The sequence below is a fragment of the Macaca thibetana genome, chromosome X, assembly GCF_024542745.1.
Source record: "Macaca thibetana thibetana isolate TM-01 chromosome X, ASM2454274v1, whole genome shotgun sequence".
NCBI lineage: Eukaryota > Metazoa > Chordata > Mammalia > Primates > Cercopithecidae > Macaca > Macaca thibetana.
Genome location: NC_065598.1, coordinates 10,802,893 through 10,819,623, shown reverse-complemented (window position 1 = coordinate 10,819,623; position 16,731 = coordinate 10,802,893). Strand labels below are relative to the sequence as shown.

The 16,731-nt window shown below is 37.8% G+C and overlaps 2 protein-coding genes across 5 annotated transcripts in view; one reads left to right on the top strand and one right to left on the bottom strand.

Annotated features, from left to right (window-relative positions):
* Positions 1-16,731, top strand: part of ARHGAP6 (Rho GTPase activating protein 6) — a 550,354-nt gene that overhangs the window by 364,607 nt on the left and 169,016 nt on the right. The gene's annotated exons all lie outside the window — the stretch shown is intronic.
* AMELX (amelogenin X-linked) lies at positions 7,219-11,409 on the bottom strand. Its single transcript, XM_050777423.1, has 3 exons — positions 11,356-11,409; positions 7,930-7,971; positions 7,219-7,659 (listed from the first exon to the last, which is right to left on the bottom strand). Exons 1-3 carry the CDS (start codon positions 11,407-11,409, stop codon positions 7,219-7,221), a joined length of 537 nt encoding a protein of 178 aa, XP_050633380.1.

Genomic DNA, 16,731 nt, shown 5'->3' with positions numbered 1-16,731 from the left:
ATGGCTGTAGGGGTTTTATTCCATAACAATTTTGTAGCAAAAACTTCTTAATCGAATCATTCTTTTGGAAAGTGGTGGTTCTGAAAATCATGAGAATTAAGGCATCTTAAATTACTGCCCACTTTATAGATGGAACCACTAATTTCTCATTATTCTGCCAGATCCAAGCAAATCTCAGAACAGAATTTGTCCCAGACTAATTGAATAACCTTGAATTCAGTAGTTATACTCATGGCTAAATTGATTATTTTTCTCCTCTTTATCACTCAGACACAATCACTTTTAGAGGTTCTTCAGACTGATTTACAATTAACTCCTTAGCACATCTTTGGAAGGTCAAATAAGCAGGAAAAATTAACTCACAGGAGACAAGCTTCTTTGTAACCTCCCAAGAAACAAATAACAAACTCACTTCTAAGTAAGTTCTGAAGAAGCAAATAACTATTCTAACGTCTGTCGGATGGTTTTTAAAAAATATGTTTTAATTTACTTTTTATTTTATAGATATAGAGGGTAGACATACTTTCTTACGTGGATATATTGTATAGTGGTGAAATCTGGACTTTTAACAGGATAGTTTTGATTTAGAGACATTAGCTGACTTAATCACCGGACAACACTTTCTTTATTTTGCAAATTCTCCTTAACACCCCTACCACTCCTCGAGCTGTTTTGATTTGTTTAGCTCCCTGTTGTGACTCCAGACATTGCCAAAGGTCCCCTAGGAGACACAACTATACCTGGTTAAGAACCACTCATCTAGAGGAAAGCGGTTTGGTAAAGGCCGGGTGCAGTGACTCACGCCTGTGATCCCAGCACTTTGGGTGGCTGAGGCGGGCGGATCACGAGGTCAGGAGATCAAGAAAATCCTGGCCAACATGGTGAAACCCTGTCTCTACTAAAATACAAAAAATTAGCCGGGCATGCTGGTGCCAGGCTGTAGTCCCAGCTACTCAGGAGGCTGAGGCAGGGGAATCGCTTGAACCCAGGAGGCAGTGATTGCAGTGAGCCAAGATTGCGCCACTGCACTCCATCCTGGCGACAGAGCAAGACTCTGTCTCAAAAAAAAAAAAAAAAAAGAAAGAAAGAAAGAAAGAAAGAAAAATCCTTATAAAATGGAATTAGCTGAACTGTGCCAATGCCAGAGTGACAAGGGAAGGGTCTGAGTTGGGAGTCACTGTACACAAAGGCTCAGCCCTAGAAAGAAGGTAAAAGGAAGACATGCAGAGAGAGGTGGTCTCAAGTTCTAGCCTCCATCTAGCGGAGTGCCCCTATGACACTTGCCTGGTGTTGCTCTCCTGTTACCCTCAGAGTGGTGAATTGAGGATGAAGGCTTGTCTTGGAGGCAGCAAAGAACAGTGTCTGGGGATATCAGGTAGGAGAAGGCAAAGATCATTGAAGGGTTGGGTCGCAATCAGATCAGGTGGCTACATTGTCAGAGTGATGCACTGATAAATGACAGACATGGGCCAGGCACGGTGGCTCACACCTGTAATCCTAGCACTTTGGGAGGCTGAGGTGGGCAGATCACTTGAGGTCAGGAGTTCAAGACCAATCTGGCCAACATGGTGAAAACCCGTTTCTACTAAAAATACAAAAATTAGCTGGGTGTGGTTGCTCACTCTTGTAATCCCAGTTACTTGGGAGGCTGAGGCTAGAGGATCGCTTGAACCCAGGAGGTGGAAGTTGCAGTGAGCCAAGATCATACCACTGCTCTCCAGCCTGGGTGACAGAGCTAGACTCTGTCTCAAAAAAAAAAAAAAAAAAAAAAAAAAGACAAACATGATGTACTTCAGTGCCTGTGGCATCAAAAACTTCTATGTCATATCTAAATTTTGTATCACTCCTGCTTCCAACTGGGTAGTGTTCTCTTTGGGAGTCTACAGAGGCAGGACAAAGTTCTCTTTCTCATCATAAGAATTGTAGCCAACATTTATTGAGCTTAGGACTCATTAACATGAAAAGACTCAGAGCATGATATTAGTACATTTTATAGACGGGTGTACTGAGCCATAGAGAGGCCAAAAAAATTGTCCAAGTTTCCACAGCAGATAGGCAGTGGTCATGACTGTGAATCAAATGGTTTGGTTATGGAGGCTGCACCCCCTACCACCACACTGGAAAGCCATCTTTGTGCTTCTGTAGACACTAAACTGACACCCCCAGAGCCTGCATGTTCCATGGCCAAATATGAAGCATGGAAAATTATTTGGAGAGGCAAACAAAATTTGGCTGTTCAAAGGAATTGAGATTTTAGTATTGTTCATTTTTTAAATTAAAAGTAAAGTGAATTCTGGGTGCTATGGTGTTTTTTTGTTGACCATAGGACAATGATATTTGCAAATGGGATTTATTGATTTAGATTTTGTGATAGAGGATTCAAGTGTGATTTATTGAGGTAAATGTTTTGAACCCAAATGATCGCTCCTTTCTTCTCTCTTCAACTCCTCACGACTCCCAGCCCAATCTTATTCCTCCATAATTATTTATCATCTGGAAGAGTCAGGTGTTTCAAATGAGGCCAGCATGGACTTTTCCCAACAGGGATGTATTTTTTAATATCTAAATGTCAGCCTACGGCCCTTGCTGATAAGGCTCCAGATCAAATAGGGGCAAAAGGAATTGAAAGCCAAATCGCAAAAATAAGTAAAAACTCCAGCTAACAAGAATTTCAAAACAGACATAAGCTGATGACTATTTTATTAAAGCAATGTGGGGTACTACTAAATGCTACTGTGTTCTGGAAATGTAGGAAATTGGTTGAAGTCATTTTTCTCTTGTTAGTCTCATGTTAAGCTGTTCATAGCAGGATCTCTTGGGTTATTTTTTCTCAATTAATACAGTTGTCTACTAATTTATTTTCTTTTTAAAAGTCTTGGCCTTAAACTCAATTTTGGTAGTTTCAGCTATTGTTTACTACCAAAGGAAGAACTTCAGATTTAGAGAAAAGTCTGTATTTTTATTTTGTGTGGAATTGAGAAAGGAGGTGGTAAACTTGACATTGCTTGCAAATGAAATGCACAGCTTGATCATTTTTTTCTTGATATAATTTTTGTTTTGGAAGAACTGTAGTATGTCTTGGTGGTGATAATGAATACCACAACCACATAATCATTCTCTAAATGATTGTAATGGAAAGAAGTTTTATTTAAAATTTCAAGTTACTCAAATGGCACATGTCGCCACATGTGTCTTTTTACTACAGGTAAACCCAGAAGGCATGCGTGATTATGGGTATGTGAGTGTGTGTAACATGAATGTGTGCCTGCCTCTATGTTATGTTGCACTATTAGTTTGAACCACAAAATAGAAAAGAATGTAAATATCTTCTGAAGTCTGGATACACCTGATCTCTGGATTTATCTATTCTAAATGAAAACTAGAGGGGAAACCATTTTAGTATGTGAAGTTTGGCCTGAGGAAAAGAATGGCACATCTACAGTTCTTAGAAAATTCTCATACAAGATCAGGATTACTGGCATGCTTGGGGAACAACTTGCTGTGGGTAGTTGAGATTTTCAGTTTCAACCAGCAAATCTGTTTTGTTTCATCTTTTGTTTAAAATATTTGAATTAATAAGAATTATTTTTCAACTTCAAGAAGTAGTACATAGAGCAATGCTGTCTGATAAAACTGAGTGGTGATGGAAATATTCTGTATCTCTGTTGTCCAGTATGGTAGCCATTAGCCTCATGTGACTACTTAGCACTTAAAATGTGTCTACTATGACTAAGGAATTGAATTTTAAGTTTTATTTAATTTTAATTTATTTACATTTAAATAGCCACATAGGACAGGGCTACCATATTTGACAGTGCAAGTATAGAGTATAATTACCAGTTAATGCATGTCTCTGGTTTGAAACATTCCACTGTATTATCACACTACATATCTGAATTTTGATTTGGAAACTGTGGCTGAATGCTGGGATAGATTCCAGCTCTGCCAACAGGAAAGGAGTGGTGAGGAAAGCTGTTGGACAGCTAGCCAAGGATATTTGCCATGTTTGCCAGAGTATTTTGACTGTACTTCTGTCATAGTATTAATACCATTTGGACTTTTTAATCGTTATTTGTGGGCTTATTTTATCCGTTTGGTAGATTCTAGATTCCTTAAGGATGGGGCCTTACTATTTTCACCAGCACATGGAATAGTGCCTTGCCCTAGAGTGTGCTTAATAAATATTGACTCAATTGATTAGAAGTGGTCCATGCCAATTGATTAAGCTTTTCTACCTTTAAAAAATTGAATCTAAATTCTTTAAAATCAAGTTATTTGTTTGAATATTGACACCCTCCCAGTAAAGTTATGTTTATTCATTCCAGAAAATGATTAAGTGGCCTTAATCATAAAGGTACTGGAATAAAGTTACCATGGGTTTGTGTAATATAAACCCTGCAAAGACTGTTTACAATTCTGTGTGGGTGTAAGAAGAAAAAAGGATTCAAATATAAATATGAGTGGGAAAGAAAACTTGTTTTGAGTCCATTTTATGCATTTGTTAACATTTTGAAGACTATGCAGTACAATTTATCATCTTAAAGTTATGAGGTGAAAGAAATTACTTGTATTTAAAATCACTGCAATTCTCTATTTGAAGCTCCATTGATAACATTTTTTGGGGAAAACAAATTACTTGAATAACTTTAAATTCAGTACATTATTATGCATATCACATAATTTCATTTAAAAATCTTTTTCCATAGAGTGAGATCAAAAGACCAGATTTCGGCCGGGCGCGGTGGCTCAAGCCTGTAATCCCAGCACTTTGGGAGGCCGAGACGGGCGGATCACGAGGTCAGGAGATCGAGACCATCCTGGTTAACACGGTGAAACCCCGTCTCTACTAAAAAATACAAAAAACTAGCCGGGCGAGGTGGCGGGCGCCTGTAGTCCCAGCTACTCGGGAGGCTGAGGCAGGAGAATGGCGTGAACCCGGGAGGCGGAGCTTGCAGTGAGCTGAGATCCGGCCACTGCACTCCAGCCTGGGTGACAGAGCGAGACTCCGTCTAAAAAAAAAAAAAAAAAAAAAAAAAAAGACCAGATTTCGATTGCCAATGTGGTGTGAAGTATAAAGCCAGTGTTCCATGTCCTAATTTGTTTCATAATATAAACATTCTTCAAAAGTTTATATTTTTTAATGTAAAGAATTTTTCATATAAACTTCCCTTCATTTGGTTCAGGTTTTAGTTATTGTACATGTTCATAAATTTTCATTTTATCAACTGTTTTAACTGATGTTTAAACTTCATTTTTTAAAAAAGATTTGAGATAGTATAATTTAAATTTTCTCTAAAAATAAATATATTCCTTATTTGCTTGCCAAATGGTGAATTTGTATGACTAAATGAGCAGTTCCTACCTTATTCAAGAATACTCATTCATAATATATTGTCTCAAATGATAGGAAAATTTAAGTTTCATTCAACACAAAGACATGAATGATTTTTAATGCATTTTATTGTCTGCTAATGGCACTTTTTTAGTTACAGAATTTGCTAAGTAAAGTGATTATAAGCAAAAATCATTGTGTTCTTGTGTCATTCCTGAAAGCAACTGAAGTATTCATTCCCCTCTCATATTCTGATCTTTTAATCCTGAAAAAAATAGCAAAAGAACAGTTAAAATAATTTACAAATGTTCCTAGTGAGTACCATTTACTATAACACGTCTGGCTTCAGTTTTGTCAAAACAATGTACAACCATTTAAGCTGAACTCTATAATAATTTCCAAAGTTTCTTTGTTATTTCGTTGTCATTAGATATTAGGTGTCCATGAGGACTGCTTCCACCTTCAGGACACTTAAAGCCTATTATTTTATAATAAAATAACAATTGCTACCTTTTCGGGGAGTACTTCTTGCATGCCAGGCTCCAAGCTTATCATGCTATTTTGTTTTCCATAAAATTAACTCTAAGAAGCTATCAATGTTTATACTCAAATTTTACACAAAAAGAAACTGAGTTTTAAAGAGTTCAAACTGTCTTCCCAAAGTCACCTTTCCATAAATAGCTTTGTCAAGATGTGAGCACATTATAAACTTCATGGTGTTAATTATTAATAAAGAGATAAATGCATTTTCTATGTACAGAGAAAACATGTGCCTTAGACTAAAATAGTCAATGATAGGCGCCAGATTACTTGGGATTCAATCAATTTTCAAAAAATTCTGCCCCATATTTTCCATAAACATGCTCACAATTATGAAGCCATTTATGACATATATTATGATTTTTTTAATTCAGAAACTACGATATTTATAATTGGATAGAGGCTTGAAAATAATCTGATTTTGTCATTTTCCCCCATTTAAAAGAAAATAAAACACCCATACATTTGAAGTGACTTTCACAATACTGCCTTCTCTTTGAGGGCAAAGCCACAACTGGAACCTATGTGTCCTAGCTTCTTATCCTGGTCATTTCCACCTCACTTCTCTCTTCTTCTCAGTGGCAAATCATCAATAACATGTATAAATTGGAATTACAGTTGGATAAATATACATGATAGGATCACATAATCTCGTATACATAGAAGTAAGACTTTATGGAGGTAGATTAAGGTTGTTTTGTTGACTATTCCCATTCATTTGTAAGAGCTACCTGTAATGGAAGATTTCGTGCTAAATTGCAGTAACTTCTTGCTAAAAGCTTAATCATCTGTAGAATCCCAGTACAGAAAAGGAATCTAACAGTATGTTTAGTTTAGCCTCCTCCAAGTTAGATTGAAAACTACTGGAAATGGGGAATCTTCCTGTAGGTTTTTGAAGAGATTTCCTGTCTACCTTTTGTAACCTGTTCAGATATTTGCACTCTCAAAATTACCTGCTCCCTCTTTTCTTAAGCCTTCAGTGCAACTCTAGCCTATTCTTGCTAGTCAAACCTTGAAATATAAGGAAAACTGATATTCCCTTATACTGTTGCCTTTAACATTCATGGGGTTTAGTAATATATATTTCTATTAATGGGTTTTGGTAATATATATTCTGGTAGAAATTCAGTAATAGTAAAATTGAAACCTACCATAAAAACTGTGGTCTTAATTACCAAGCCATTTAGATGAATTTGTTTTTAATATAAAGGTATAGCATATTGCTTGGACTAATAGAATTATAGACTTGTAACTACTACAACTCTAGACCCTTGGTTGTCAGAGACCTTAGAACTCTGGGACCTATTTTGCTGCACCATTTTAACAGGATTTGCATTGTAGTGGCTTCAAAATATACTCACCACTTCCTCCCGCTTGGTCTTGTCCGTTGATGGCCAAGCTTCCAGAGTCAGATCAGGAAGCATGGGAGGCAGGGGCTGCATGGGGAACATCGGAGGCAGAGGTGGCTGTGGCGGCAGGGGCTGCATGGGGTGCACAGGTGGCTGGGGCTGCATGGGCTGGTGAGGCTGTGGCTGAACAGGCTGGGGCTGGTAGGGCTGCTGGGCGGGCGGAGGGAGGTTTGGCTGGTGGTGTTGGGTTGGAGTCATGGAGTGTTGGCCAGGAACGGGCATCATTGGTTGCTGGGGGAGCACGGGCTGCTGAGCTGGCACCACTGGGATGTGGTGATGAGGCTGCAGGGTGTGAGTCGGGGGGTGCTGTTGGGACAGCACGGGGATGATTTGGTGGTGCAGCCATCCACCCATGGGCTCGTAACCATAGGAAGGGTACTGGTGAGAAACAGAGAGGCAGGTTTACCATTGGCTCAGGTGACTCCAACCAGAGAAGCAGCAGTGTTTTCTTTGCCATTATGGCTATAGGAGTATTTTATTCATTTTTCCTTTGCAAAAATTTGTAACTGTGTACACAGATATGATTTTTTACAAACTAAATTTCCCATTAATGTCTGTATGTGGAGTAGACATGATATTTCACTTAATATGGGAATTTTAATGCATGCCTAATATTTTCAGGGAATAAAGAACAAAATATCTACATACCGGTGGCCTTATGCTCTGGTACCACTTCAAAGGGGTAAGCACCTTAAGAGAAAAAGATATTAGAACCCATTTGATTTAATTTACTTTCATCCAATATAGAAACTCACTGATGCAGTATGAAATATAGACTCACTAATGCAGTCCTGTCAACATTGATAGCCTGAGAATGTGAGTTCTACAAAAGAAAGAAGAAGGTAAACATTTTTCGGGTGCTTCCTGTGTGTCAGGCACTGTGTTTACATCCATCACACACATTCTTCATCTTTTCTCATATGCTAGGAGGCAAGTATTATTACTCTCACTTTTTAGATAAGATCATGGGGAATTAAAGAGGTTCATTAACTTGACTGAGGTGACAAAAGGAGTAAATCTGTTTAATTCCGTAATTCCTGCTTTTCATTGTAAGAGCAAAACAAACACAAAATTATGACATAATAATATGACATGATGTTAATTTCATTTTTTTCTTTGATGTCACAATGGGAAAAAGAGAGGTGCAAACACTGTCCCTCATCCTGGAAACACAGATTTACTCATCAGATGTGTCAATCTTTTAGGCTTAACAGAAAATCTTGCCTCAAATTCTTATTAACATTTGTCTTCAGCTTTTATAAGTAAATAAACTCACAGATTGTTACCTGAACCTGTGAGAAAAGTAAGAATTTTATTCCTTTCTGAACAGTATATATACTTGGTTAGACTTAGGTTTGAGGATTCTTCATACAGTAATATGACATTTAATTGATACAAAAAAATTAGTAAACTTGCTCATATTATACTTGACAAAGTACTTTTCATATTCATTAAGTATATTATTCTCCAAACAATATTTTGATATATGGTTATTATAATTATTTCCTTTCTCCACATGAGGAAACCAGGGTTCCAGAAAGAGGAAATGATTTGCCCAAAGTCACACAGTTAGTAAGAGGTTGAGGAGAACCTCAAACCCAATGTCCAAAACTCATGCATTCCATTGTTCTGCAGAGTCTCTCCTATACCACTTAGTCACTAATATTTCAGCAGAGCCAAATGAGAGACACACATAGAGTGTGACTATCTTAGAATCAGGAGTTTTTGAGCTGGAAAGAGTCTTAAATAACATCTTACCTAATCCTTACATTTTACTAGCTGGGATAGAACCAAGCTGGTCAGAGTTGACTTTTTGCCCTATCATGGAGCCTCCCTGAGTGGTGGTTCATGATGGGTAAGCTTACGGCCATATTTAGGAGGAGAGACTGAGTCAGAGTGGCCAGGCAGGAGGCTGCTGGGACGACACAGGCTTGAGGCCAACCATCAGAGCTTAAACTGGGAAGCTGGTGGTAGGAACTGTAAAATCAGGACCACTTGAGAAACATCTGGGATAAAGAATCAACACACTATTCTTTACAGAGCCCAGGGCATTGTTAACGCAAACAATGGTCAAAATTAGTAAAGAGAAAAATTACCTCATAGCTGAAGTTGATATAACCAGGGTGCCCAGGATGAGGTGGTAGCTTTTATAGGGAGGAGAGGAGGAGAATAGAAAGAGAGAGGAAAGGAGAGAGTGAAGGAAGAGAAGAGAGAGGAAGAGATTAAGTCAGTATGCAATTGTTCACATTAAAGGAGACTGAAGCTACTTTTAAAAATCTATATAGTACAGAATATACTTGAGGTCTGTTTTTAGTTTGAACAAATGTGCTGTGTAGAAGAGGAGACCTCTTATTTTAAAGAGGTCTAAAACAGCTATATGACTGTTCCTGGGGTTATAGTCTTATGGTTGGAGACCTGGAAGCAGAAACCAGCACACATTTATTCTCCAGTGATCTTTGGACAACATCCCACCCCCACGCCCAGTGTTTTCGATGAATCCTACCCTATCCTGCCCAACAGTTTACTTGCTGATAAAACTCATCCCATATTGGGGAGAGAAGTGTGCTTCTTTTACACAATAAAGAAATATCAACAAGGAGAGAATTGTCTCACAAATGTTCCCTTGTAGATCAGGAGTTGGTCAAGTACTTTACGTTCAAAGGGATTTCTCATAATTGACATGCAAAGTAAACAACACATCCATACAACAAAAGAAGCCACAAAAGAAACCACAAGGTGGGAATTATTGATAAATGCCAGAACAAGATGGGTGGAGCAAAGTGGAAACATTATAAATCGCATGGAAAATGAAAGAGTTCATTTATGATGTTTAAGCCAATCTTTTTTTATTATTCTGCCAATGGTTTTATGGCAGAAAAATTTTAAAGTTAAAAATAAAAGGCCACCTGAATGATGATCTGAATCAGGACTGTCTATCCTCTCAAAAGTGGGGGCCAAGTGTCTGGTGCCTGTATTGTGGAACTCTGGTTGTTCCTGGGGTCCAGGGAGGAGAGACAGTCATGCAGAAAATCTCCCTCAGACATTGGCCTCATTTAGGATTGGCTCTATTATATTCTTTAAAAATGCTCACATTTCATAGAAAGGTTTATTCACTCTCATCTGGATGTGAATGGTTTTAGTCAGGTTGTATGCCCTCTTGATCAATACCAGCTTAGAGAGTGGGAAAAGGGCTGAATTTGTAAGGCAGGGACCCCTGAAGAAACTAGGAATCGCTACAATTCAGGATTTCAGGAAGTCAGAGCACAGAATCTTGGTTTTCTGGGTGAGAGAGGAAGAGAGGAGGCAGGCGTGCAAGCTTGCTGGCTTCTGGTTGTATCAACTGCTCTTTATTCCACCAAAAAGCAGATGCAGCCTGCTTGGCATGCATGTGATCTAAGTTCTCTGTCCTTATGCACCTGTGTCCAGACAGAGTGGGTCTAATGTCCTGATCTTTAATACATTTGAATATAAAATATATCACTATGTATTGGGTGTAGGCAGGATCCCAGGCAACCACAAAAAAAGCCATGTACTTATCAGATGTACCCAAAGAGGTGGGGCCTCTGAGAACAGGAAGATGGCTCAAAAAGTGGATTCCTAGCACAAAAGTCTTACCCCTTGAGGGGTAACAGCAGCAATATATGGAGGGCAGGAAGAGATTTGGAAACTTGAGAGGAATTGGGTTTTAGACAAAACTGGCATCTCTGTAATATTTGTCCAAAGCTGGTTAAGCACTTTCTGTGGAGACCTTTCAAGGGTCTCTTCCAAAAGCTTCCTCCATCTCGATGGGTGGTGATATTTACAAGCTAACAGTTCCAACAGAATCTCCTGGGGTGCTTATAAAAATGCGGAGTCCTGGGCCCCAGCCCAGCTGTACCATATCAGAATTTTTGGTAGAGGCATTTGAGAATCTGTCTTTTTAAAACAAGCTCCTGAAGTGTTTCTTCAACCCGGAGACGTATGAAGACATCTGATCTCATACTGTTTTAAACCCTAATTTCACCAACTGTGGGCAGATTTTTATTTTCAAGCTTGTGAAATTGGACAGACTTATGCAAGGGGTGTTTTACTCACAGGCATGGCAAAAGCTGCTCCCAGGAGGCAGGCAAATAAAATCCAGGTCCCCATTTCTTGATGGTTCTGAAATGTAAATCAACATCCACTTTTCTTATCTCTTCTGAAACATGGATGTAATGAATGCTCCATAAAACACACGTAATCTACATTAGTCTATTGCTAGTAAGAAGGATGGAGCCATTCTTTGTGAATTTACTTCAGTCATATGTGATTTCCAGCTCTCAGCCTGTTTCATTGTTTGTAGAGTCACAATAGTGACAAAGATGCATTTAATTTAGGTTGAGGGCTGAACAAGTTACAGGGACATGAATGATCTATCCTCATATGACTTTGCATGCCATTTTCCTATGCCCATACAGCCCATAGTCATAGAAGCTAAATGATATTTATAATTAATGATTAACAGAATAAAGTTGGCTCTAAAGGTTGGGAAGATCATCAAAGTGCACAGTATTTTATAATTTTAGAACAAGGAGGCACAGAAATGTCTCCTGCACAGTCTACCTGGGTACTGCTACTGTTAAAAGCAAGGACTAATCATTTGAGAAAATATGTTAATTTTCCAAGATAGTAGATTTTAGTTCCAGAAGTTCCTATCTATAGAACTTCAGGCAAGACCCTCCAGTAACATCTCTGAGCTCCAGATTGTGGAGCAAAAGATGTGGCTGAACTAACAGGAGAGGATAGTACTAATTTTATGTGATTTTTCAATGAATTTTGAATACTTTCTGCCTCAGAGGTTTCATTTTCTTTCAATGGAATCTTCGTTTTGTTTGATGTTTCTCTGTAATTATTCTATAAATAAGACCCTTGGGACATTAATCAAAACAGGTCATTCTAAAATGTGCACATTGATTTGTGGCACAAATTATTGACTAACTTGGAAAACTGTCAGAAGAAAGACCTTAAATTTTGTATAGGAAGTGAATATTACATGTAATTATGCTGCCTATGAAAAGTACACTGATTTTCTAACTCCTAAATTTGTTGTTGTTTTTTCTTTGTCTGGGTTAATGAGAAAAATCACTTCATTGATGGTTCTATTTTATGTAATTAAATAAAAAGCTTTTCAAAGTAGTAGATCACAGCCTGTGAAAGTATTATTTTTACTTTAAGTGATAATTAACTAAAATAAATATTTTACTGTGAAATGTGGCCCAAGAAAGAGCTTTGGAATTAAACAAGCACTTTGTTGCATTATAAAGTAAAAAAAAAAAAAAAAAAAAAAAAAAATCATTTCGGTAATCAGAGTCTAATTTAATTATGGGCCAACTAAAAAGTAACTATTGATGGCATATAGTATTAGAAATGTAGAATACATTTGTATCTTTTAAAAGAAATTCAGAGAAAGAAATAAGCACAATAAAAAGGATATCAAATTATAAATAAAATCCACATACCTTTGAATGTATTCAGTGCAAGTTTCTGTTTGAAACTCAGGGATGCTTGATCCTTTAGATTTCTTCCAACTACGAGCTCAATTTATATCATTCATGGCATCTATAACAACCAATCCGGTTTCTAAAGGAAAAATGTGTTGAGTATAACTAAAAATCCCTGTATCATGATTTTTTAGAAGCTATGATCAGACATAAGGCTGTATGTTGTGATTAGTGCATATGGAATCTTTCATTACGGGCAATAATAGGTTTAACAGGCAAAGAGTTTCATCAGGCTATTTTGAAGTCAGCAAATTAGTTGACTGCACATGTTGATATATTCAGATTTATTTTTAAGAAGCTCCTCTGCCGTCGTCTTTTCCTCGGTTCTAGCAAACAACATTGTTCTTTACAAAAATCAAGCTAGGTGGTTGAGATTCTCTAGTGTAATCTGGATATCCTCCAGGATTTTTGCAGCCCTTTCGGATCAGGAGAAATTGATTCAAATTCCCATTTGGGTAAAAACCCAAAGCTCTCTCTAGTATCTCTCTGAGGAATTACAATTTTGGGATCACCACTGCTCTACTTTCTGCTTCCATTGAAGGTATTTTTCTCTGTTCCCTGTGGCTGCTCCTTTATCACCACTCTGGTGTCCACCAAAACAGGGGACAAAGCCCCTTCTCGTCCCCATCCTGAAACCGATCTACCATAAAAACAATCAGGAACTTAAGGTTCTTGCAGTAGCAAAACTTTTACTGATGATCTATACTACAAGGCAAGGAGTGCACACCAGACAGCACATTTAAAAATAAATTTTGTTTTTTACAAACAAACTCATGTCACAGGGGATGTTGTCCTTTCCCTCCCATCTCACGGAGCAACTTGGCCTCTCAGTATGGCCTCCCTTCTTTGCTCACATCCTTCTGGCCCAATCCCACTTTCTCATACAGGCAAATCCAAATTCCTCTCTATTTTCCAGAGCCTCTTAACTGTCTGGCTAGCTACTTTGTTTCCATGTTCTCAGCAGCCTCTCCTTTCCCTAAGCAATAACCAAAGCTATTCACTTTCTAAAAGAAACTCTGATCATATACCTATTAAATTCATGTGTGGTTTACCCCTCTACCTTGGTATAACACATGGGTTTTTTTCTTTTATTCTGGAATTTGATTAGATTGATCTAATTGAGCAAATTTGTAATTAGTGACAGGAGCTAACTGACGAGTTGTCCATCAATATTAGATCAACAAAGGAGGTACTGAATATCTACCCAGATACAGTTGATGCTATACCTGGATCTCTTTGAATACTCAAGTAATATTTATAAAGTTTGTACATATACATATATGTTTATATGTATATATACAAATTACTTAGCCTGTCTGAGCCTCAATTTCCTGATATGTAGAATGGGAATAATAACAGAATCTAGCTCAGGGAATTAGTGTGAAAAGTAGATGACCGACATCTCTGGGGAAATGGAAGACTATTTATTACTCTCCCCAACCCTGTCAGCTGGCATACAGTAAATGTTAAAAGAATGCTAATAAACAAGATTCCAAGATGATCTTTGGGGATAAATCAGTAGGGATGAACATTGCAAAGAAAGGTAAGACCTTCCAATCAGGGAGAGAGAGATTGCAAAGAAGGAAGTGGAAGATTGTAACAGGTAAAATGTATACATGAAAAGAGACATAGAATATGATTCTAAAAGCCACATGTCCTCAGGATTTGCATTTATTTATGAATATATTTATTGGTGAATTTTTTATCAGAGACAAGAAGGATTCCCTTTGAAAGAAGTCAGAAAATGGACCTTAGGAGGATTGGCAGGGGTGTACAGCAAGGTGGTAAGGGAGAGGAAGGAAAATGTGGGTCACATTATGTTCACTTTCAATCTTTTTCCCCCATTTTATATAATTACATATACTGGAGTGCCTGAAAGGACTCAGGATATTTTTTTTCTACAAAGTTGTGGGTAATCTCTACTAATGAAGGCAATGATGAATTACTAGTGGCCTTGTAGTTTTAGAAAGATTGATCTTAACACTTTTTCTCACCTTTTAAGAATGAAAGGATGATATATTTGGCCATAATGATCAACAGGATGCTTCCTTAATGTGGCGTTAATTCCTCTGGACCACTGAATAGTGAGTTACCGCTAATTCCCCATGGACAGTTGAACAAGCTTTGATGGCCGATTCCATAGAAATAATTGATTTTCCCCTACTGCATATCCTGAGTCATAGGACAGTAAAATAATGGATCTGTGTTTGAAATCTCTTCCACTAATTTAGGCCCCACTTACACAGCTTAAAAATTGCTGAATGTTTTTGAGGAAAATGAAATTTCAATTGAAATATTTTTCCTATAAGTAATTATTTTATTTATGAATAAATTGACTGCATAAAATAGTTCTTTTGCTCATTTTTTGTAGTAGGTATTCTTTTTCTTGACTCGCAGCCCAGTACATTTTGCTGTTCTCACAATGCTTATGCTAGCAACTTCCCCGCTTCTAATTTGCTGCTTCTAATTTATAGTATGCTAGAAAGTCATATGCCCAAGCTTGTTAAAGTATGGATGAACTGAAAGTAAAGGAACACTCTTAAGTGGGGCTGGCCTGGGAGGGCCTCAACTGTGAGAAAACGAAATGAATTTCGGTTTTGTGACACTTATTTTTGACTGCTGGGAGGGTGTTTGTTTTGTTTTGGAGTTCTTCTCCACTGGCTTACTGCCTGGGTTTCAACAGCACTTGGGGTATGAGGGTGGTCTTTGGATAAGTCAGGTATTATGAGTTTGAAAAGCCTTTCCTATCATCTATAAGAGTTCAACTCTTGAGTCTTCTTTTAAAGCATCCCCAGGGTTGTCCAATATTCTAGAATAATTTCAACAGTGAGTCTTCTTAAGTAGCTGGAGCCAAAGTTGGCTTTTAAATATTTTCTCTGTAGATGTTTACTTATAAGAAAACATCGTTCTCTAGGATATTTGTTTTTTTTTGCTGGGGTAGAGTTGGAGTTGTATGATCTTCAGATCTTAGGCAAAAAAACCACTGATGAATCCCAATATACATTGTAACTTTGACTCCATTGCAACCCTTAGAAATCACGTATTGTGTCTTATACTTTCTTGGGTGCTCCTTGGTACCTAGAAAAAGCTCTTATACAAAGTAGGTGCTAGATAAATGTGTTGATTAATTAATGAAAATGTAGAAAAGTGTTCCATGACATTGTAAATATAGAAAATGTGGATTCTGAAAGAAATCCTACAGTGATTTAGATGGATCTTTTTAATAGCTAAGATGGATAATTCAGCATCGCTGTCAACTGCTCCTGTGGATTTTTGTGCAAATGACCTCTGATAAGTACCTGAAAAGGGAGACGCTGTAAAAGTGCTAGGATCTATCATCCTAACATTCTCATTACATTTGGCTCTGACCCTCTTAGTTCAAATTATAATATACTCCAAGCAAATACACTATGATAGATAAATTTGTGGGGTTTTTTTCTTTTTTCTTTTCTTTTCTTTCTTTTTGTGTCTATCCAAATCCTTCACATCTCAGCTCACTGCAATCTCTGCCTCCCGGGTTCAAGTGATTCTCCTGCCTCAGCCTCCTGAGTAGCTGGCATTACAGGCACATGCCACCATGCCCAGCTACTTTTTATATTTATATTTTTAGTAGAGACAGGGTTTCACCATGTTGGCCAGGATGGTCTCGATCTCCTGACCTCATGATCTGCCTGCCTCGGCCTCCCAAAGTGCTGGGATTACAGGCATGAGCCACTGCGCTTGGCCTATGAAGTAACATTTAAAACAAAATGTCTACCAATAGTGGGGCTGGTTCAAATTGATTATGGCACAAATAGCATTCAAGATGAGGATGACACTCTGTATTTGTCAACATAAAAAGATGTTGGTGATACATTGTTAAGTGGAAAAATAGGTTTTTTAAAGTCCCCTTCTCTAATTTTTTTCTCCCTCCCTCCCTGCTCTCCCTTTT

What these genes read in the sequence shown, in the direction of transcription:
- AMELX (XM_050777423.1), bottom strand. Translation starts at nt 11,409, where the DNA reads ATGGGGACCTGGATTTTATTTGCCTGCCTCCTGGGAGCAGCTTTTGCC. An exon ending in GAGCAGCTTTTGCCATGCCT is followed by an intron (nt 7,972 to 11,355) that starts GTGAGTAAAACA and finishes TTTTCTCTTAAG; the next exon opens with GTGCTTACCCCTTTGAAGTG. An exon ending in ACCAGAGCATAAGGCCACCG is followed by an intron (nt 7,660 to 7,929) that starts GTATGTAGATAT and finishes GTTTCTCACCAG; the next exon opens with TACCCTTCCTATGGTTACGA.